Here is a 23,365-nt window from a genome sequence, read left to right as displayed (position 1 = left end):
GATCAGCTCAGATAACGTGCCACATAACACCCAGTTCCACTCTTAATAAATACGAAGTTAACTGGCTTTTGTCTGTAGCTTTACTTTTAAAAACACACTTGAATGTGTTATTAATGTTCTCATGAAGATCTCGAAGACTCTAGTCACATTTTGCCAAACTGCTGACCTATTTCTTCACATCAATGACAAAAAAACCCACAACTACAATCAAACAGAGTTTAATGAATGAAATGTGTGACTGGATACACTGATGTATAAAAAAACCCGGCTCAATACACAGAGTGAAAAATGTGTGTGTGTGTGTGTGCGTAACACATTTGCGTGAATCAGAAGTTCCATATGTAGCAGTATGGTGCTGCAGCTTGAAGACAGGCATGCCAAGTAAATGATCACCAGGCTAATGCACACACTATTTCACAAATATCCTGTATGTACAAAAGTTGCAGGAACTTTAAACCATTTCTTTTCTTTCTGGTGCGTATGGAGTATAAAACCTGGTGAAGGGTTCTCACGTGTGTGTAATAAGCTTTGGTTTGACCGACCGTACATCAGCCTCAACACAAGCAAGCATTCCCCAAATGGTCCTCTCTGGATTTTACCTTCTCTGTGGAGTTTTGTGTGCGTGTGTGTGTGTGTTTACTGCAAACAGATGTGTAACAATCGTGCGCATTCTCCTGTCTTTACAAAACAGAACTTAAGGAAACTGCTTGTGTGTGCTTGAGTTTAAGAGCGTCAACGAGGCTGCTCACTTCACAGAGATCATGAGTTGTTATTAAAAAAGAAAGAAGTGGTTGTTTCAGCTTCCTTCTGAAAGCCAGTTTGAAATTGTTGGGTTTACAGTACAGCACATCTGATACATGACAGGGTTGTGATCAGTTATCTGCAATATTTCGAACAAATCCCACTGAGTCTGTCCGCTTAAAGCAGTGACACCAAGACTTCTGGACGACGACATCACAGATTACGGGGAATTCCTCGCCAGTAGAGTATTATACTGTACATTCATGACTCGATATGATGCCAGCCTTTAAGCTAATGTACACGAACATTTATAGCGTACACAATGTTTGTTAAGGTAGACAACTCTGACTCAAGTAGTGAAATAACAAAAAATTAAATTAAAAAAACCCAGAAAAATCTTGTTTGTATATCAGGGCACCGAACATGTTTTCACAGGCCTCTGCAGCCTGCTGATTGGACACAATTAGACATCATTATCTTCATCAGAGTCTTCTTTGTCATCACTTATTTGTCTGTCCTCATTCCAAAAACACACTAGCAAGCTAAGACATATGTAAACGCAGTAAAATAAAGAATACAATCAGTTTTTGCTCTTCTGAGTCGATGAAAATGTCTTCTCATTCCACAAATGTCTCCTTTATTTATTTTTTTATGGTTTTTTTGTAGGTTTTATTTTTGTTGGCAAAGTTACTTCCTCAAGCTGAACCCCCGTTTGTCCTTCCCATGGTTCAGCCCTGCCTTTGACTTCAAACTCTCGACCGAAGGCGGCGGTGGTCCATCATCGCTGAAGCAGCAGCAGAAGGGTCACCGGGAGCAGGAGCAGCAGGCTACAGAAGCCGGTTTGGAACGCGGCCGCGCCTCTGACTCGGTTGTTGTCCGGCGAGTAGGCATACAATCCTGGTCTGCTACGAGGACACTGGCCACCTACACACATACCGCTTCCAGAGCCGCTGATGTCATCACCTGGAAAAGAGAGCGATACGGATAAAACACTGTTAACGGTAAACTGTGAAATAATTCTTTAAAGACCAGTGGAAGCTTTTTTTATTAAATGTCACCTTCAGCTGCTCTTTATAATTGACCCAATTGTGTTTGGGTCCGTCTGAAATTCCTGAATGCAATTAATCTTTTAATTACACCATTCATAGGGAATATTTTGTCCCTAAATCCCAGGTCTCATTAACTCTAGGGAATAAGACCCCCGAAACAAGAGAGCTGGTGCATTTGATCTACTTGCAGAATCAGTATGATATAAAACAACTATTTCTGGTATCTACTTTTACCAGAAGATCACTCACTTGCATCCTGGAAGTCTACATCATTGCCATCCAGTGCATTTTTCAGCCTGTTGCTCATAATTTTGAGTTGCATGATCTGCTGCCGGATGGTCATGTCTGGCTTTGTGATGTCGAGCTCCACTTCTGGGTTGTTGATCTGATTGGCCAAACCATCGCCCATCACTTCTGGAAGGTACCTAATTGGCCATGAGAAGCGACAGGAATAGAAGCATGATGCTCATAGCTTAAATCACTGCCTTATGACTGTCACATTATCGCTGATGACAGAGCTTGTGTGTGCTCAGCGGACTGTGAGGCATCAATATTTGGTTTTATGGGCACTCCTTAGCTTATCTTAGCCTTCGGGGTTTTCTCAAATGCAGTTAATTACTATTAAATTAAATTTAGTTATTTTTTTCTATAGCACCAAATCACAGCAACATTCACCTCAAATAACTTTGTATTGAAAGGTAAAGACCCTACAACAATACAGAGAGAACCCCAACAGCCAGACGAGTCTTAGTAGAGGGAGTTTGCGCAGCTATATTGTGGTGTTAAAAGCACAGTCGTGCAGCCTGTGGTTATGCAAAAGAAAACAAGTACTTGTGAGTATCCTCAACTGGAAAATACAATACCTAGTCCCAAAGCTTTAAGAAATGGGCACCAGTGGATAGTAAAATCAGTGCTGCAGAAGAAAGAAAAAACCCCTTTTAAAAAAAATTATATAATTTTTATTTATTATATTTTTAAAGTATTTCATCCAGCAAGACACTGCTTGAGAAACATTAAAAGTCGTGAGGAGTGCTGTGTTTGAAAAACTATTACATAAACCCTTTGTGACTCCTGATGGAGCTGTGCAAAGTCTGGTTGTGTAATTGGCCTTCTGACTTACACCCCTTTCAGACTGACACCTACGCTGCTGTGTCAGCCACCCCAGCTATGTCAGGAGTAAGCATCTCTTTTCAATTGTGGGCCAGTGTTTTTAGCATTGATCATCAGGGCTTAGTTTTTCCAGACATGGATTATGCCTAATCCTAGACCAAATACTTTTTCCAATCAGGATCTTCAAGTCTAGAAATCTGTGCCTGGGAAACCAGCCGAAAGAGATCAACATGTCCCAGTGCAATGGACGAGCAGGGGTGTGATTTTGTTTAACTTTCTGTTGTAATTAAATAATAAAATGTAGGCATAAATAAGACAAAGTATGCTGTGGCAAAGAACTTATTATGCAAACAAGAAACTAAAACTTCCTTTTGTCTCAGACAGCCAAATATCTTTGCAGGCGCGTGAGGTCTGAGTCACTATATGCCTACCACTCACTTTTGCATTTAGGCCTAAAGCTCTCTTTCAGCCAATATATTCATGTATTTTTCTTTATGAAAAGACTCAAACAAGGCAAATTTACAAATAAAACACAATTTCATTAAAAGGTTCAGCCTAAAGCCGCTCTACGCCCATCCAAAAACTCCTCTCCACAGCTTCCTATCACGGCTACCCTGTAAGTGGAGACAGCTGTGCTCTGGCTCCACAGGAGACCGGGGGCGCGGTCGAATAGTCAATTCTGCTTAGGAAGGTCTCTAACTGAGTTAAGCGACCCAGAGGTATCTGCATGGCAGCCATAATAAGAGCCGTTCGAATTCTCTAAATACTTAGAAAAGGTCATTCGATGCTTCATTATCACCTCCTCTGGCATAGGACAAACTGCACCATCCTTTATGAAAGGAAAGGAGATAATGAGATCCCATAACTCATAGCTACTCACCATCCGACCATTAAATGATTCAAAATAAACTGACAAAGTGACGCAGATCATGTAAATATTAACTATGAGTGTTCCCCAATTTACAGCCTGCTGATTTGTTTAGAATTTTCAACAGCAGGCTGCTAAACCCACAGCTGCTGTAACAGGATCTACTTCTCATCAAGCTATCGCCTTATGTGAAGAACATACTGTGGATTTATATTAGCTCTCTAAATCAAGATTATGCGCTATATTAATTGATCGTTGTGTTTAATGTTAGCTATAGTTCACTTTGCATTAGTTATATCCGCTGTAGCCAGAATCCCCAGACTTTAGGATCATCATTAAAGTAATTTATAACACACACACACACACACACACACACACACACACACACACACACACACACACACACACAGAGGACTCTGAATTGGATAAGTGATGGATGGGGGGAATTTTTCTTCACTTATAGACAGGCTTAAAAAAAGGAGGAAATGATGCGGTGAAGTATGTCAAGATCAAGGATCAGTTGCCAGTTTGTTTATATGTTTGGCATCTCCCACTACAGTATGTATGGGTGTGTACTTTTTCTCTCCTCCCCCCAGGTGTTTCTGTCTCTGGGTGAGAAAGGTGTGAGAGGTCCCAGGTTCAAGCTCCCAATTCATGTTACGTGCCCTAGCCTTCGGGGTAACCTAAACACAACATGAGACGCGACTCTCAAGAAAAGACCGGCACCCTAACAGCCAAAGATGCTAAGCAGGAATTTATTTGCTTCACCAAAACAACAAACCAACGTTTCCTGCTCTCCCCTGACCAAAAATAAAAGGCAAACAGAAGACAATGTTCTAGTCTATGCTCCTAAACAAGAGACAAAGTGTTTCATCAAAGAAATGGCTTCTTATTCCCATTTAACTGCTACAGTGCTTTGAATTTGCAGTTCTCTAGTTATAAAACGATATTTTTTAAAATGCTCTCAGCTAGCCGCCACGTTACCAGCAATACAAATGAACTCACGCTGTTCACTAAAGGATTTAAGTGCAGGATTCTCACACAAGCACTCAAAGCTACGAGCAACTGGCTGGCTCAAGGAGAGATGCAAGGTGGCTGTCAGCTGGAGGCTAAGAGGCTGCTGTCCACTCAATTAGCAGTCGCTGCATGTCTCTGCCAACACACACCTTGTAGGAAGGAGAAGGGAAAAAAAACACAGTCCCACTCATACTCTGATGGGAGGAGCCAAACACGTAAACAACATGGCACATAACAAGTAAGATGCACATGTTGTTTTCCCTCTTTTGAACAGTGTGGTTCAACAGAACAGACACTCTTCCTTAGTCAGTATGAATTCGCCTTCACAACTTTCTTTCTTCATGACATTTTCCACTAGAGTCAAAGAACAATGTGTAGTAGAAGGAGGAAGCAGGTCCTTTTTTTGACTATTTGACTGCACCCCTAGTGGTGGAAGCAGGACACACCCACAGAACCAGAGATAGATGGAGTCTGATTATTCAAGACCTTGTATGTGAGGAGAAGGAACTTGTTGTTGCAATTTGGGCACCATGACACAATCCTACTGAAAGAAGATGTGTGATGATGCCGAGTTATTGTTTCCACAGGATTTCTGTTGTAATTCTGCATCTGATATCTATTGAGCTCTACAGAAAACCACAAGATGTCACTGCAAAGCTGCAAGCGAGTATTAATGGCATATTCTTTATCACACACAGTCACACACAGTCAGCAATTCATCTTTGTTTCATGGCCTCTTTCACATTATTCACACACACAGAGGCACAGCACATATTTGATGTTTAGTTGGCCCTAATCCAAGCACTTTAAAGAAAGGGAGGTGCGAATGTGTGTGCACGTGTGAAGCGTGGCCGGATCATCAGATTGTTCTCTAATCCATTTGCACATGGATTAAGGGAGGCAGAAAAACACACAGGGGTGTGTTCTTTTGTTTCCATGAATACCTGTGTCGCAGGATGTGGATTTCTGCTGGGATTTGGAATCACTGTATGTGGAAGAAATGTAAGTTCGGCACCTTGGAACTGATGCCTGCTTTGTTTTGACACAGGTGCTACAACGTGAAGAGGAGGCCTGTGTCTCGCAGCTTCATCAGAAGCTGGATGTTTGGCTTCTTCTCTTTAGAAGCATTTTCCAGTTTTTAAGTATTAAAAAGAAACGTTCTCTTTGGAATGAAACTTCACTCAACAGTTGTTGTTGGGATGAAGGTGGGATGTCTAACTGCCTTCCTGCCTTTCAGTAACAAGTGCATGTGGGAATAAGGAATGCAGTCAAAAACAACAAAAACCTAAAAAGAAAAAAGTACACACAAAATAGACTATGAACTTTTGTCTTCTTCTTTCACTTGATAGCTTGAGGGGTTGCCACAACAGATCATTTGCCTTCGTCTCACCCTAACCCCCAGCATCCTCCACTGGCACATCAACCCTCTGCATGTCCTCCTTCACTACATCCCTGAACTTTCTCTGTGGTCTTCTTCTTTTCCTCTTGCCTGGCACTTCCATATTCAGCATCATTTGTCTGATATATCTGCGCATGTCCAGACTAACTCAGCCTAACTTTGTCTCCAAACCCCTCAAACTGAGATGCCCCTCTGAAGTACTCATTTGTCCATCCTGGTAGTTCACAATCAAAATCACAATCATCTTCAGCTCTGCCGCCTGCAGCTCGGCTTCCTGTTTTTTTTGTCAGTCTCACTGTTTCCAAGATAGTCTCACTGCCATCTTGTAAGCCTTTCCTTTCACTCTTGCTTCTGTCTTTCTGTCACAAATCAGCCCTCATACTCATCTGCACCCACTTTATCCTGCCTGCACTCTCTTCTTCACTTCTCTTGTGCACCATCTGCTTTGCATGGTTGAACCCAGGTATCTAAACTCATCTACTGTCACGACCTCTACCCCTTCTATGTTCACCTTTCCACCTGTCTCTCTCTCTCATTCACACACATGTATTCTTCTGAATTTCATTCCTCTTCTCTCCAGTGCAAACCCCCAACTCTCCAGAGTCTCTTCCACCTCTCACTTCAGTGTCGTCTGCAAACATCATAGTCCGCAGAGACTCCTGTGCGATCACATCTGTATAAGCCAAAAGCCCAGACTTCCAGCTAACTTGAAACACTCCATTTTATTTCTATTCTCAGCTCTGACAGAGGTGACAAGGGTCATATGCTCATCTTAGACACACAGCTCTGGTTGTGAGCACAGCAGCTCCACTCATCTGCTGTCCACATCTTTTCTTTAAGAGGGGGGCAAAACCAATCTGCAGAAGCTGGCTTAAAGGAAGAAGAGTGTGGATTAACTGAGGGGCTGCACCATGGTCCTGTGTACTATATTAAGGGATTATTTTGATATGTGAATCATACAAAGCTGCTCTAGCAAAGTGCATGAATAAAAACATTTCAAATGAGAATAACAGCCCCACATTAATGCTGAAGATAAATGCAGGGAGGTTAAGTAATAATCTTTATATGATGTATAGATAAGTAAACAGAGAAAAACATATAAGAGGTTAGGTTCAGGCTTGTTTTTTAAAATCAACATTAATGCGCATATTTCCTGCTTTTTTTTCCCTACCTGGCTTTAGTGATACCATTCCAGCATTTGTCCTGACTGTTGCCTCCAGGTGCCAGTTTGCCACATAGTGCCAAAGAAAGCTGAATCCAGTACTGACGCATCTCCCTCAGCTTACTGGATAGATCCGATACCTAACAACAAAGAGAGTGCAAACAGTCTTTATAAACAATACATAAAGTGATGGAGTCTCACTCTTAAAAGCCATGCAAACACCGATAAAAGAAATTCTGCTGAGCTCTTCAGCCGGTCGTTTGCGCTTACATCCATGAAAATCCACTGATGCTTGCTGTCGTTAAGTATGTAATCATTATTTTTAAAGTACACCACACACAGGTGTGGTGTACTTTAGATATATGCACCTGCATTTCAAGTCTGAGTCCAGCAGTCGGGGAGGGTTTGTACTCAGACGCAGTCAAGGAGCCACTCTTCTTCTTCTGTTCATGAGGGGTGGGACTTCCTGTTCCTGGCTCTCCTGGCATTCCACATGTCTGATACACCTACAAGCACAAAAGACACAAAGACAGATAGAAAGATGCACACACCGTGAGGTATTTACTAGCTAAGTTTACATTGGTGATATCTAATTCACCCACTAGATGGCGCCACAGACAAGCATTTGAAAATCTCAGCTCCTTTTGCACTGACAGTATATTAATTGGTATATATTAAAGGAGCAGATCACTATCAGTATATCTGTGGCTAACTATGTAAGCTAATAATGCTCTCCATTCTTCTGACGGACTTATCTGGATGGTGCTACGTTCTTTATGATCCCTTATTCACAAGGGGTCACCATAGCAGCTGTATGTTTCATTTGCCAGACAACCTTCCCCATGCAACCCCCAAAGGGATTCGTTTCTCCTGGTTACACAAATGTGTGAACTAATGTGTCAACGTTTAAACTATGGATCCACCATTCTGTCCTTATATGACTTTGTATGTTCCTTAACATGGGAATAAAACCAGTACAGAAGTAAAAGGTCTGGATGATGAGCTGTTTATTTGGAGATAAAAAACTAATATAGGTGTTGAGTCAGACAAGCTTGCCTTAGCTGTAAAAGCATCCATGTTTTCCTGCAGGTAGTGCACCGCCTCGTAGATTCGAACTGGGATGGAAGAAAGAACCACGTCGAGGCTGGGCTCTGTGCTGAAGCTAGACGCCACCTGGATCATCGTGTCTTAACAGGGGAGTGAGGACAGCGACTTTAACCGGGCAGTGTTTTTCGATTTTTTTGTTTAGCAGAATTGTTAAATAAACTATTTAAGTGAATTCTCAGAGGATTAGTAAGATTTTCATTGTGTCTCACCTATAAGGTTCTGCCACTCAGGGTTCAGGTCAGCCTGATTGGCCAGGCAGCCCTTCATGACGTTTGCGCAGTAGCTGGAGCACGGTTTAGCAGAGGCCACGCCACGACAATGGGGGCAGTATAGCAGCTTCATCAAGGCTCTCTCACACTCTGGACTCAGAGAAACCTGGTATGAGTGAATGGAAGAGTCAGTTTCATTCAAAAAGAAGGAAGTTTATGTTTCTTACAGGGAAAAAGACAGAACAAAAAATATTGGCAGTCACCAGCGCTACCTCTCCGCCTCAGGAGATGCACCTGTGGTGCAAATGTGAAATCCCAGGTGATTTCCTTCTCTAGTTATTGGATTCACAAGATTTTCAAAAAACCTTCTGACCTAACCCTAACCCTTGATGTTGAGATCTGAACTTGTCTGAGATTTTTAGTAGCTGCACTTCTGGCATTATTTTGTAAATCCTATATTGCCTCTTTCTCACGTTATTTCACAAAGTTTGTTGTCCACCCACGCTATTGTCAACCTGCCCCCCTCTGTCTTTCATTGCTAAGGAGTAAAAAACAGAAATTAGTTCTTTCCCCTGTCCTTTCAATGAGGGAACTAATTAAAAAACACACAGTAGAGGGCGCTATCGCAGCATAATATGAAATACAGGCGCAACTGGAAGGCAATGATGACCCTGCCTGTCTGTCTTTTTACAACACTGCTGCTCTCTCAGCTTCTGATTATGAACCCAAGTCGTGAAATGTTGTCAGCTTCACCACGACTGCTGTCACATCTCAGAGTGGGACGCTTCAAATCAGAGAAACAACAGCACACAAAGGTGTGTTTGTCTGATTTTAATAAGCGCCGTGCTCTCTTGCATACCCTCACACATTCATCTCTGTGCATTCTGAAGCTCAGTCAGCACACACTCGAGACCTGCTCGTGTGGAAACAGTCGCTGTCAGCGCGAGGTCTGCGTTCATTTGCGTCACACATTTTTCCATGCGATAATGTCTTTCATGTGTTTAAAAGTCTGCGCTGCTAATGAAGTTTTGACAAAAACTAAACGAGGTGGGCTACATGTGCTGTGATGGAGTGCACAACTTGAGCAGGTTTCAAGAATGTGCTCAGATTTTCATATCAATCAGAAATGAATGGAACCTACGGGAAACCAGAAACATGCCGAGTTTTGGGAAAATGGGCTTAACAGTACCCAATTCCTGCTTTTAAAAAAACAAAGATTTATGCACTGCTGATATACTGGCATCTGGGACGAGTGATGAACCGAAGGCATGCCTTGCTCTTGTTCTTTGTGTCCTAAATCAAACATTAAAAGAGAGGAGGCTGCAAACCATAAAACGCAGACAAAAAACAAACAGCCAAATCTGACACGCTCCGTCCCCGAGAGATGAGAAAAGCTCTTGCGCCCTGCAGCAAGAGCTGGAAAAAAACAAAAAAACATCATCACACCCATAATTTGCTGTCATCCCTCCAAGTGAGAGTTTTGTTCTCATGGCAGAGTCTGACACTTCATTTCTGATGATCTTTGTGTTTCTCATTTGTAGGGTGGGGACATTTTCTCTGGCAGCCAGGGTGTGACGATCATGCAGCCATCATCTCTGCTTTCCTGGGACTACGCCAGGCAGGCCTTGGACACACACACACACACAGGCTGTGTGTGCAGACGTTCGTGTTTCCATGACTTCAGTGGACATCATTTGCCTTTCACTGAGTTCATGTGGCTTTACCCTAACCTGAACCTGAACTGCTACTTGCTTCATTCTCATATTTAATTATATACCTCACGGGGACTTGCCATTTCTCCCCCAAAGAGGGAGGATCCCAACACCTAAATGAGTATTACAAGCATGCACGCTCACCTGTGAGACCTTCCTGACCACATCTGCGCTGACTAACAGCCCCTGGACAAACGACCTGGCTGTGACAAACGCCCGGATCACCTTCGCCTTCATGTCTCGAGGGACGTCTCCAAACGGCCGCAGCGTCTCCTGTTGCTTAGCAACACACTCAAGGTAGTCCTCTGATAAGCTGACCTGTGAGACAGAGGTGACAGTGGAAGTGGACACACTGCGGATGAAATATGTTGCTGGGTACGCTGTTAGAAAAAATACAAGATCTTCCAGAGCAAGAGCAAAGGCAAAGGAATTCCCCAAACCACATCAAGAATCTCCAGTTTGGCCAACACTTGGGGACCCAACTGGAATTAGCTGTAACATTATTTTCTCAGCTGTGTCAGTTCCCTACACACCTTTTTTATTTTGCGTCTCTGAAAAAAAGGATACTTTGTCTTTACTCACATCTGTGGGTGCAGAGGCTTTGAATGTGCGCTCCAAAAGGCGGGACCAGAACTCGGACAGGTTCTCGTCCAGGTTGAGAGCAGAGCCCCGATAGTACTGACGCAGGTCTGTGTAGAGATCCCCGTACAGACGGCTGTTCTGGGAGTACAGCGGGCCGAGAGGAGACAGCACCTCCTGCAGGGAGCGCTCGGAGCGACCGTGCAGCTCAGTGAAATACACTGGAGGAGGGAAGGAGAAGAAGAGCCTCACCTTAACCAGAACTCCACAACAAGGCGAATTACATGCACATGCTCGACACATCAAGTGTAGCAAACAAACACCTATTTATACGTGTAGTGAACACACAGCAACAGCAATCATCTGGATTTCTGTTTCCAGACACTCCAAAAATGTCCTTTAATTTGTGTCTGGCTTCATTTGAGCTGAGTAATCCATGTGGCGTTTTTTAGCAGCTAGATTCAAGAGCTGGCCGATATCATACCAAACCTGCAGGCTGGTGCTGAGCAGGAAGTGTTACAGTGAGTTTATCAGATGGATTTTGATGAACGAGCACCTGCCAGGCTGTGCATGTGGAAGCTAGTGACTATATTGCTGAGACAGGGCCAAAGTAATGGGGCTATGAACCGTAACTCTAAAAACAACCGAGGTGGACTGTAAAACTCTAGAGAGGTGAGGGGAAGGCGTCAGTTTTCAGTGCGACTTTCTTACTATAAACGGCTTTTTTCACCTCACACGTTGTCATTTGTCATTTTTGTTTTAACGGCCTTTCTGTTAAACAGCCACGATGCAGATGAACTATTTTCACTGCCCAGTCAACACGCACATTTCGTTTATAATATTTGACTTAAGATTTATTTAGGTTTAATTTATCTCTGCAGACAGATGGATAAAAAGCGAGCGAGAGCCCATAGGAGAGAACGAGGGAGTCAGCGAGCTGTCTCTGCAGTATACTGGTCTGGGCTTTTCCCTCATGCTTCAAAGGCCATGGACCAGTGCCAGTCTGCTCTAACAACATCCAGATGGACGGCCACGTTACTGCTACCGAGGTGGCCTGCTGCCTTCAGACTAATAATACTGTCCTCTCCTCCTCCTCCTCCTCCTCCTCCTCCTGCTCTCACTTGTCTTTCTCTTTATTTATTTTTATCCTGAAACATTGTTTCTTCTCAGCGCTAATGACACATTTCTCTCTGGTTGCATTCGTCTGTTTCGCTGGTGTTAGCAGCGGCAGATCTCAGTCTTCTTTCTCCCTTACATCCCTCTCTCTTCCTCTGATGTGCAGTGATCTGCAGACACGGCTCCTCAGTGGGTCAACTGCTCATTAGCTGAACCAGCCATTGCCCCAGGGGACACCCCTCTGTTTGTGGGTGTGTGTGTGTGTGTGTGTGTGTGTCTCCCCTGAGATGAGGGGATCAGCTTATCGTGTTTCATTGTTTCTGCCTAACTCCGCTCTCATTATAGCACCCAGTCAGGGGTCCCCTTGACGCACACACGCACACTTTTGTACAGTGACACACACACCCACCCTCTCCAGCTGTAGTATTGAGCGGTGTGCACGGGCAGAGCTTGTAACAAACAAAAAGATACACAACACACTAATGTCACACTGCTCTGGGCTCACTTCTGAAGCTTTGCTATCGAGCTCAGCTAGTAATGAGTGTCTCGCACACACACACACACACACACACACACACACACACACACACACACACACACACACACACACACACACACACACACACACACACACCGTACTTACTGTCAAAGCTCCTGTGGAGACCATTGAAGACAGCCTGCAGCGACCTGCCGGCCTCTCTGATCAGTCCCTCTGTTTCTTTGGTGCTCAAACCGGCCAGGTCCTCCTCCATTGTGCTGGTACAGCAAGTCGGGCCCTGAGGACACATCCTCAGATGTTCACCTGACGCAGTGAGAGGGACACTAATTAATTAATTGGGCTTAACTGAATTGACATTATCTAATAAATGAACTTGTCAGCTTTCGAACATGTCCGTTTTCCACCATCCCGAACAACCACGAACACCGGGCTTAAAGAAGAGCGAGGTGCAGACGGGAGCTGTAACCGATTCTATTATCACTCATCGGGATGGCAACAGTCAGTTCACCACTTTATCTTAGATTGAAATATGTCAGCTACTGCTGGACAGTATGAGGCCCCCCTGAATTTGCATGTAGCGCCATCTTAGGTTAACATTTGAGTGCACGTTGAGTCTACTGTTGTAATATATCTAAATCTAGAGCTACAAAGAGGACAAAATTGTATTCTGCTAAATTAATGCGCGCAAAATAACTCACGCTCCAATCAGCTGTAGCTTTGCTTTGTAATTGGCAGGTATTTCCACATCTACTTGCTAACCTCCTCAGAAAGATTAAAACATTAATACCTGCCAAACATCAAGATGTTACAATTACAATGAGGCTAATCTCTACGTAGTTGTGCCGATAAGATGCAGAATGAGACAACAGAAATCTTTCATCTCATCTCAGACATCTTAACGTATTACAAACATGCTTTGTTTCTATTTATTCGCCAACCCCTCCGGTCTCACATGATTAGCAGGATCTGGCATGTATGCAGATGCTGTTGGACCACTTTAGTTACTGCTGCATTAGTATTTGAAAACTTCGAAATGAACTTGTATCTGCTGTGTGTTCCTTGTGTGTAGTGCTCTGCTAATATTTGGCTACTTAATTACAACTTGGCTGCAGGACACTCTCTTTCTATGTTTTTGCCAGAGTAAAGAATTTGGGTGCTTCTCATAAAATATTTATGACACTGCTGGAACCGTTTTATGCATTCAGACAAGATGAGCACTATTTACAGTGTATACAGTATAGCTGATTCATATATAGCACCAACAATGACTTTTTTTGCCCTGCTTTCCCCTCGGACTGTATATTTGTGTGTCTGCACTTTTTGAGGAAGTGTGTAAACTTGATTTAAAGTCTGTAATCGTTTTGTAAAAGTCCCTCGTTGGAGCCCATATTGCATTTAGCATTACTAAACATATTCATTCATATTCATTCATCTGTTTGCAAACAATATTATTTATTTAACAGAAACAAAAATTACCAAGGTCGATATTATCAGCCCTCTGATAATGGACCTTATAATATTTAGCCATAGCAGAAACCACTGCTGTGCAGTGATGCGTTCTTTTCCATTGTAATGCTAAAACTGAGGGTTATCTTCTAAAAACCTCAGCAACAGTTTGAGCTGTCACTTGAGAAATCATCATGCCAAAAGCAAAAGAAATCCATTTAGGCTAAAAGAATTGTTGATGCTCACAAAGCAGAAGACGGATATAGTTATATTTAAGGATAAAGCTATCACAACAATTCCAAGTTGTAAAAACTGGAGTCAGAAGTATCATCAAGACATTCAGAGAGACACACAACACAGAACAAGCCTGACAGAGGATGGAAGCAAAAGAGTTCAAAGACTAGCTAAAGAAAACTAGTGAGAGACGTGTTTACCAAGATGGGAAAGTCGCGAAGAAGAGAGGTTGGAGACCAAGAAAAACTCCCACAAAAGTGACACGTTCAAGCCAGGCTGAAGTCTGGAAAGATTATCCATACTGGAAGCGCATCCTTTGGCAAAAACTGGGTCCGGGTCATCGCTTTGTCTTCCAACGCGACAAGAATACAGAACATGCGTCGCTCCTGGAGAAGAACTACCTCCCGAAGACCAAAATGAACATTGATTGACTGGGATGTACCGGCCCTGACTTGAATTCCACTGAAAATCTGTGGGCTGAACTGAAGACCAAGGTATATGCCACAAACCATCGAATCTGGAGGAGCTAGGCAGATTCGTCAAAGAAAACCGGGCTGGGATTTCTCAGGAGATGTGTGTGAGACTTATTGAAAACTACAACCACCGACTCCAGGCTGTTATCCAGCTATGCTTTGACCCTGGTATTTGATTTTTTCTGAAATAATTTGGTTTCTGTCTGCAAAGTAAAATAATTTGAGCATCCAGAATAAAACTAGGCTGTTTGGAAAAGCTGTGTTAAAAATTCCTTGCTCTGTTTGAAAACTTTTGGGAAATATTTTTAAAAGAATGACATTTTCATTCCATTTAAAACGAATAATTCGGTCGTTGTCTGATCATGACATTCAAACATCACAGAAATGCAGAATCAAAATGTGAAAATGTACCGCCTTCAGCATTTTATTATTTTTTTGTCTCTGGTCTCATGGGGATTCCCAGAAACTGAAAAAAATTGAATATTCTTTTCCCCACATACACAAATAAACATTCACAAAGTCTCAAAAGCAGTCTGCAGCATGGACTGGTTGCCTTCAGGATTTGTGTGTGTGTGTGTGTGGGTGTTTATGTGGCTACGTCTGGAAGGGTTAAGGGTGAGTAAGTACCCCAAGGCTATGTGCATCACTGCTCTCTGCCTTCTTAACAGTTTCGGGAATCGGGTGTGTGTGTGCAGGTCTGTTGGTGTGGGTGCGCGCGCGTGTGTGTGTGTGTGTGCGTGTGTCCACTGCAGTAAGTGGAGCAGAAGGGGAGATGCCTTCATCATCACTGCTCCATGAATCTTTCATTGGCACTGGGTGGTGTGTGTGTGTGTTGTTATGTGTGTGTGTGTGTGTGACTCTGTGTGTGTGTGTGTGTGTTAACCGATAACCGAGAGCGAGATAAATGGTGGCATCTGGATTGCAGGAAATAGGACTTTTGTATCACCTTGCTTCGTTTCTCACATCCTGCTTTTGATATTTGGAATAATGTTTGTTTCACTGCCTTGCACAGAGTCACGGCGTTAAACCCGTCACACGCCCATCAGCTCTAACACCGAGATATTCTCTTTCATTCGGTCTTTAGTGTCAAGTGTAGGTCTGAGATGAGACGCTTCACTCATCTGAGCTTTCAAAAAAATCTACCAGTCACACCTGCTTCTTCACTGAGCGGCGAGCCTCATCATTAACTCACGTTGGAAGAAGCTCTTAAAAAGAACACTAATCACATCCTCACACTTAAGCTGTGAATTTTCACGACGCCCACAGTCCTTTCAATCTGATTTCCGGCGATAATCACTGAATCCTCATCTTTGTGCGCCGTAATTACAGCCTCACTGCCAGTTGTTCCAAACATTCAATCACATATTTAGTCAAATATACAGTTTGATATTATACGATCAGTTTGGCCAATTTTCCACACAGCTCTGCAGATTTGTCTCTGATTGGACAGGTAGAAATCATTCATGGGTGCTACTTTTTCAAGCATTTGATAGTACAAATAAATCCTTTACTAAATAGCTTATTCCATTTTAACAGCATTTTAACTTTTAAATGCTATTTTATCAACTGGAGATTTTGTATTCAATATGAAAATCTTAAGTGTGCGATTGAAAATGTATTAAAAATTATTTTTAAAAAAACATTCTTTCAGTCAGTGCTTGCACTTTTGGATTTGCACAAACATTTGGGCAAAGCAGTGAAGTAGAAGACCAGAGGCACTTTTTTTTTTCTTCTTGCACTTGTTTTCCGCCACAGTGTATATTTTGGAGATCATTTCCCATTCCCATACATATTTCATTCTCACTACTGGACAGAAAAAGCACAAACTTGGGCTATTTATTTATGACAAAATTTATGGTTTAGTATTTGGTGTCAATCCAACCTAAAACTTAAAATAAAAATAAAACAGAAAGTCGTCATATGGGCTCTGAAAACTACACCCTGAGGCCATCTTCGAGTGCGCGTGCACAGCAGCTAATGTTAGCATTTCGCTGTCGGTTTGCTTACCGACCGTGAAGACACGGGGGCGTTTTTGTTTTTTGTTGGTTTTTTTACTACAAACACATACGCTCTACTGCATTCCTGGGTTTCTGGGTAATGGAAGCAACCGGGATCCTGCTATAAAAACGTAATTTATTTGGATAGACAGAAGTGAGTGCAGCGGTTACACACTAACACATGTGTACAAAAAGCAAGCTTGCAAACACGCTCGCCCACACATGAAAGTGCATTTAAAGGAGCCGGGGAAAAAAAGCAGAGGGTCCATCAAAGTGCAGGTTATCTGGGATTAAGCGGCTTGCTCGAGGGTTTCGTGATGGGAAATGGAGAGGCATTGGGCATTCATCTGCACACAGAGGCAGAGTGAGATTGTCAAAATGGCAGAAACTCCTTTTAAGCGAGACACAACTTTTAAGTGCCCCGGAGTAAAGTGGAGCAGGGGAGAGGAGAAATCTGGTTGCTCACACTGTTTTTTGCCCTCGAGCTACAGCATATATTTAGTTAAGTTAGCTTCCTTAGGGGTAAACACACATTTTGCACTAGACTTACGGGAACCCTCACTGACATAATCCATCTCCTAGTGCCCAAGGCCTATTTCAGATAAGAAAAGCATACATAACACATATATATTTGTGTATATATGTGTTACTTTTCCATGATTCTTTGACCCCGTTCAAGAGTCATGTGACTCAATTACAGGAGGAGAGCTCTAAGTGTTAGCGTAAATACACCAACAATGAGGTGACGTTCCTTTGCTTAAGGAACATTTGGACGCTGGAAAGGGCCTCATTCTTTTAGGACTTTGTATGCCTGTTACATGTGTCCAGGGGTCTACTGCACACACTTATGTATGCGACATGAATGGAGGTGTACATACTTGTTCAACTCCAACACGAGATTAGTAGAAGCCCGTGGAAGGAAAGCATGAAATGGGAAGAGCCTGGGCTATATGGTCAGTGAAGATCCTCTGATACCTGCGGATAGAGTCATCTTTGAGACCGATGAAATATACTTAAAGGTCTGTTAATATACATGGATGCTGCAACCAAGTAAAGTCTATGGATGAGAAAATCCAGGAATTTACTAGGGAAGAAATGGCTTTGCCCAACTGGTCCTGTGCTGGACATTTGCAAACAGAAATGACTAAACAACTTTGCGTGTGTGTGTGTGCGTGTCTGTGGTGTGCATCCAATCACACGTGGCCACATAATGAGAGGTCTTCTGATACCTGGTATGAAGGGTAATACCAGTTATGTTCATAATTTCCCTGCTGTGGTTTTGTAAGGTGCTTCTATTCCTTAATGGTTTAAATGTGATCTACGTTCTTTTTTTTTTAACTCCACACCCAACTGTTTAAAATGCTTCATGCCTCAAGGTTAACAGCTACCCAACCCTAGCTGGGTTTTGTTTGAATTGGCCACATTTGTGGTATTCAATCAGGTATAAAGGCAAAAATTTCCTGAATTGCTAAAGTATGCAGCGAGATGTGTTGTATTAATGGCTTTAGAAGGTTATAAAACATGTGAGCCCTTCAATTGTCATGTCAAATAGGTGTGTGGGGGGTGGGGGTTGCAGACAGAGTTTAACAAGTGAATCCTTTGTTCTGAGCTACGTCTTAAACTTCCTAACTTTTATCCCTAAAACCTGCAGCTTCCTGAAATATTTTTGCCTCAAATGAAGTTTGCTTTGGACTCAACCCATCTTTGCGGAGCGTCTCTGGTCTCATGCGCTGGCATATCAACCACTGCATTTGCACACTAGGGTAGATGCCAGTATTCTTCTCTTTTTTTCACAGGGTTCAACTAAAATAGATATCCAGGAACCTCTCTAAACAAATAAATACTTTGGCTGATCTCTCACTTCTGGCTTAGCTTTACCCCTGGTCGTCTATATGAGCACACCCTTCTTTAGATCCTAACAACTGTAACAACCTCTGTCCGATTTCCAATCTACCCTTCATTTCTAAAATACTCGAAAAAGTGGTTGCAGCTCAACTTCATTTACACCTGGTTAATAATCTATGAGAGATTTCAATCTGGTTTTCGCTCATGTCACATGCTTTACTTAAAGTCACTAACGATCTTCTAATCGGAGCTGACTCTGGTCTTCTCACCATTCTCGTCCTTTTAGATCTGAGCTCAGCCTTTGACACCATTTCTCACTCTGTACTTCTAAACAGACTTTCCTCTCTCGGCATCTCTGACACACCCCTCGCCTGGTTTCAATCATATCTCCTCGACCGTTCCCAGTTTATTCAACTAAGATCATTCCGCTCTCGTCTATTCCCCGTCACCTCTGGTGTACCTCAAGGCTCAGTTTTAGGCCCTCTTCTCTTCATAATATACATCCTCCCTCTAGGTACCATTTTCTGCAAATTTGATCTTCAGTTTCACTGTTTTGCTGATGACACCCAGTCCATTCTTGTCCACAGTCTTGTTACGTCCCAAAAATCCCTCCATAAGCTTCAACTGGTTCAGAACTCTGCTGCTCGCATTATCACCAGAACCCCCTCCTACCAGCACATGACCCCTGTTCTTCAGGAACTTCACTGGCTTCTTGTGAAATTCCAGATAATATTCAAACCTCTTCTGCTCACCTTCAAGGCCATTCATAACCTCGCTCCTCCTTACCTTTCTGACCTGTTAACCACTACCTGTTCTGCCCGTTCACTTCGATCTTCTTCTTCTATCCAGCTTGCTGTACCTTCCTTCCGCCTCACCACCATGGGAAGCAGAGCTTTCAGCTGCTCTGCTCCCAGGCTGTGGAACTCTCTACCACCAGAAATAAGAAACATTGGTTCTCTCCCCCAGTTTAAATCCCAACTCAAAACTCAACTGTTCAAATCTGCATATTCACTGTGAATCCACTGTTTGTTTAATTTTATCTCTAGTGTAGGGTTTCAGCAGCAATAACCAGCTGTGACTGAGCAGTTTCCAGCAGTTTTCAACAGTTCCAAGCCCAACGGTGCCAGGTATGGAGCATAAACAGAACTACACTTGTTATTTTTGGGTTTCGCACCATAAACTCATCCCCAGAGTGAAACCCGCCTTCATAGAATTCTACTAAAAAGTCAAGGACAACAACCAGAACAGTGCTTGGTGCCACTAGGTGCACTGAACTGGTCAGATATGTACAATATATACAAAAGGTATCCTCAAAATGAAGATCAAGTTAAAGGAGCACAGAGGAGATCAAACATGCACAGGGGAGAGAATAGGACTCGAAGGAGGCAAACTCAGTGAGGTTTCTGATTTTGTTGTATAATAATCAAGTTCACCACTGCCCTTGGTTATGTATTCAAAACAGATGAGTCACCTAGGAAGCAGTGAGAAACTATTACTTAAGCTAAGTAAACTCAAGCTTTAACCTTCAAAGATGCCAAGGATGGAAAAACAACAACAGCAGCAAAACCTGTTTTTACTCTTAACGTCTAAAATGGAAACTGGTCATCACAAAAAAAACAGAATAATTACTGTACAAGACCGCAGAATCACACACACACGCACTAAGTTATACACGTGCAGAGCACTACCCGCTTGTTTGGTGTTTTTAATTCATTTAAAGTTTTCAAAAGAGCAGCTGTGACGTAAAAGGCAGCTGAGCTTAACGCAACCCTGTGAAAACATGCCGCCGCAGTCTTTACCATGGCGCTATCCCTGTTAATATTTATCAGCTGCTCGTGGTGATGAACACTCCAGATGGGTGGTTTCTCAGGTGCATGCATGATTCAAAGCCATTGCCAACAATCTTTAAAAAAATTAACCAGACTGCATCCCCCTGAAAATTACTACGTAAGTGTTGGCTAAACACATGCGACACTGCAGGAGATCTGATCGGCAGTGAATGAGTTACTGCGGCAACTTGATGTTGTGCACAAACTGAACATCTTTCTGTAGTTTGCCTGTTGGATGTGGGCACTGGTATTTGTGATCAACATGAATTATTTGGCCAGTATACTGGCTGACTGCTCACAGATATACTATATATTTTCTGATATGCATCGATATAAAAGTTTGTTGAAAAATCAACTTGTTTTCAATAATCTCCACGTGTAAGTAGAGTATGGTTTGGGTAAAGTTGGCGATCAAGGATCAAAGGATGCAATGAAAGCAAAATCCATTTAAATACAGATTATCCTGTTTTTTATTGGAGGAACACGTTTTTCACCTCATGAGGTTGGCGTGAATCCCGAGGAGGTAAATACTTTGGTATTGATTATGTGGAAATGCATGATGTGATATTTATGAGGAAAAATTCCTTTAATGCCAAGTAGAGATCACAGACTCCCACAGCCCTCCTGGAGCTAAGTGCTGCATTATAGAACCTGGTTGTGCTGCAGGGTATTTTGCACTTCATCATTAGCAAATCCATTTAATTCAAACCTTCTTTTTAGTTTTGCCTTCAGACAGCTTACACTGGTTGCCAAAGAGACCGCATTCATTTCCTTTTCCCATCAAAAACATACGCCTGTGACTTTCTTCTCTGCATCACACCCTCGCTGTTTCATCTCCCCACCCCCTGAATTCCTTGGGATAGCCCCGACATACCTGAGCTCGTCTCGACAAGCGAGCAAACCTCAGCACAGATTACCTGCATCGCTCTGCGGGCAAACAGAGAGTCATCCAGGCAGGGATAAAAGGCCCAAATCAAGCCCAGTCTGCAACAGGAAGGGTATTATGATTATGGGGGTGACACGGGGCAGAGGACTGGCTGTAAAGTGAGACTACGCTCAGTCCTCTTTTGAGTAAACTGAAACTCAAATTAAACTTCAATACAAGCAAACTTTGAATAAGACAAGCCACCATTCCTACTTTGGCAGCACTCACATTTAATCAAAGACAAATTGTTGAAGCAGCAGTTTATTTAAATACTTGACAGCAGCTGTCTGTTTATCTCAGTTTGTCACTTAAGTACACATTAATTAATCTCCCTCGAATGCTGCGCTGTCAGTGTTCTGGTGGCATGCTGCTGGTTTGTATCAGACACAGCAAAACATATCGGTTCAGCCTCTGGGTATAGTAACGTAATTGGTATTTGCCCTGCGGTAAAATACATTTTTATGTTCATGGGAAGATTTTTATTTGTTTATTTATTTTGCTCCATAAGGTGTTTATCATCTCCTGCATGGTGCAGAAACCACTCTTTTACTGATTCTAAATCAATTCTTACTGGGGAATGTACGTGGTTTGAAAAAGTCGTTATATATATTTTCCCTCTGCAACAGAATATTTGATGAGCTTTCAGCTGAAGTAGCTAATTAGAGCTCAAGTGGACTGCTTTAAATTGACCCGATCACCACTTATCTTAGATCTACTCTATTCAAAGTAAAGTCCTAATCAGACTTGATTTTCTACTAAGACTCTGTGACTACAATCATCATCAGAAACAACTATATTTTTAATCAAAGTCTATTAATGTTTGACATTTCATCAAACATACTTGTTAGCGACCTTTATGGGAAAGAGTTCAAAAGCAGAAACTGAAAAGGTGAACGTACCAAAACCAGCAGTTGTTTGAGAAGCCACTCGAGGCTGGCTCCCCCAATGAAAGTATACAAGTTAGGCAAAGCCAAGACGGAAGTGCAGTAAATCTAATGAGGTTTTTCAGAAATCTGACGTTAGCTTGTCTGCCATTTTTATGTGTGACAACCACGGTGGAAATGCAGGGTCAAGTGAATAAAGCCTCTGGCACTCAGGAGACCTGTCTGCAACCATTCGGCAACCACTAGTCTCAAGAGAAGAGTGGTTGTTGGGAGTCAAAAGGAAAAAGGACTGCTAAAACAGGATAGGATATTGCCACTGTTTAAATGGCGAGTGGTGAAACCGTGACGAGGAGCCGGAAAGTAAAAGTTGTGCCTCAGTGCTGCAGCCAACAGCAGGTTTTCACAAACAAATACCTGATTTCCACTCTCCTCTCAAGGCTTCAAAATGGTAAAAATACACTTCAGAAATTGATCTGTGACGTCACGGTAGCTGCATCCATTGGTTAATTCAAACTATGCTAACCAAGCTTCGTATAACCCTGCTTGCATCCCTGAATGTTTCTTTTCATTCTGTAATCTTCGTGTTAATAGGTTAAAATTGTGACCTAATAACTTGAAATTTCAAGTTATGTTACTCAAAGTACACCAAAGTACAACACCAGGTAGTAATTGACACTGGAGTGTTTAATACATGGGAATATTACATAGATTCACCCTAGAAGATACTTTTTTTAAACTTTATATAATACCACATATATTCTTGGAGTACAAACATACAGTATTGTTATTTGAGCACGAACGACCAATATAATAAGGTTTGAGTATCCTCCTAAGCTGAATATGTGTATATGCTGCGTGCTGTGTCTCTTCCATGTCCAAAAGTTTTTCTTTGTGCATAGTGGGAGACCGACGGCACCTGGGCCTGATACATGAGGGATCTGGGCTGATGCAGGCTGATAGATGGCACTCAGGCCGGCTGCAAAGCTGATGCATGAATCTGCAGGTCAGAGTGACCTGCTGAGGGGAAAACTCGAAAATACCGGATTTTCAGAACACATGACAAGGCAGACTACAGAGTGGAAATCTACAGAATGGATGACCTTGCTAGGCATCCCTCAATAACTAAAAGAGTCACCAAGAGCTGGTGTGGGTGTCTGTCTGTGA

General features: G+C 42.6%; 1 protein-coding gene across 1 annotated transcript in view; it reads right to left on the bottom strand.

The window, feature by feature from the left end:
- Positions 1–202: 202 nt before the first annotated feature.
- gpc1a (glypican 1a) overlaps positions 203–23,365 on the bottom strand; it is a 44,247-nt gene continuing 21,084 nt past the window's right edge. Inside the window, exons 2-10 of the mRNA XM_026146833.1 lie at positions 12,713–12,871; positions 10,957–11,174; positions 10,519–10,692; positions 8,663–8,828; positions 8,403–8,533; positions 7,715–7,852; positions 7,356–7,486; positions 2,040–2,215; positions 203–1,704 (exon numbers count right to left, since the gene is read on the bottom strand). Of these exons, the coding sequence (XP_026002618.1) occupies positions 1,520–1,704; positions 2,040–2,215; positions 7,356–7,486; positions 7,715–7,852; positions 8,403–8,533; positions 8,663–8,828; positions 10,519–10,692; positions 10,957–11,174; positions 12,713–12,871 (1,478 nt within the window). The 3' untranslated portion in view covers positions 203–1,519. The remainder of the gene's footprint in view (positions 1,705–2,039; positions 2,216–7,355; positions 7,487–7,714; positions 7,853–8,402; positions 8,534–8,662; positions 8,829–10,518; positions 10,693–10,956; positions 11,175–12,712; positions 12,872–23,365) is intronic.

Source organism: Astatotilapia calliptera, chromosome 17 (genome assembly GCF_900246225.1).
Source record: "Astatotilapia calliptera chromosome 17, fAstCal1.2, whole genome shotgun sequence".
NCBI lineage: Eukaryota > Metazoa > Chordata > Actinopteri > Cichliformes > Cichlidae > Astatotilapia > Astatotilapia calliptera.
The sequence above is the reverse complement of the archived record's forward strand: the minus strand, read 5'-3'. Positions and strand labels throughout refer to the sequence as shown.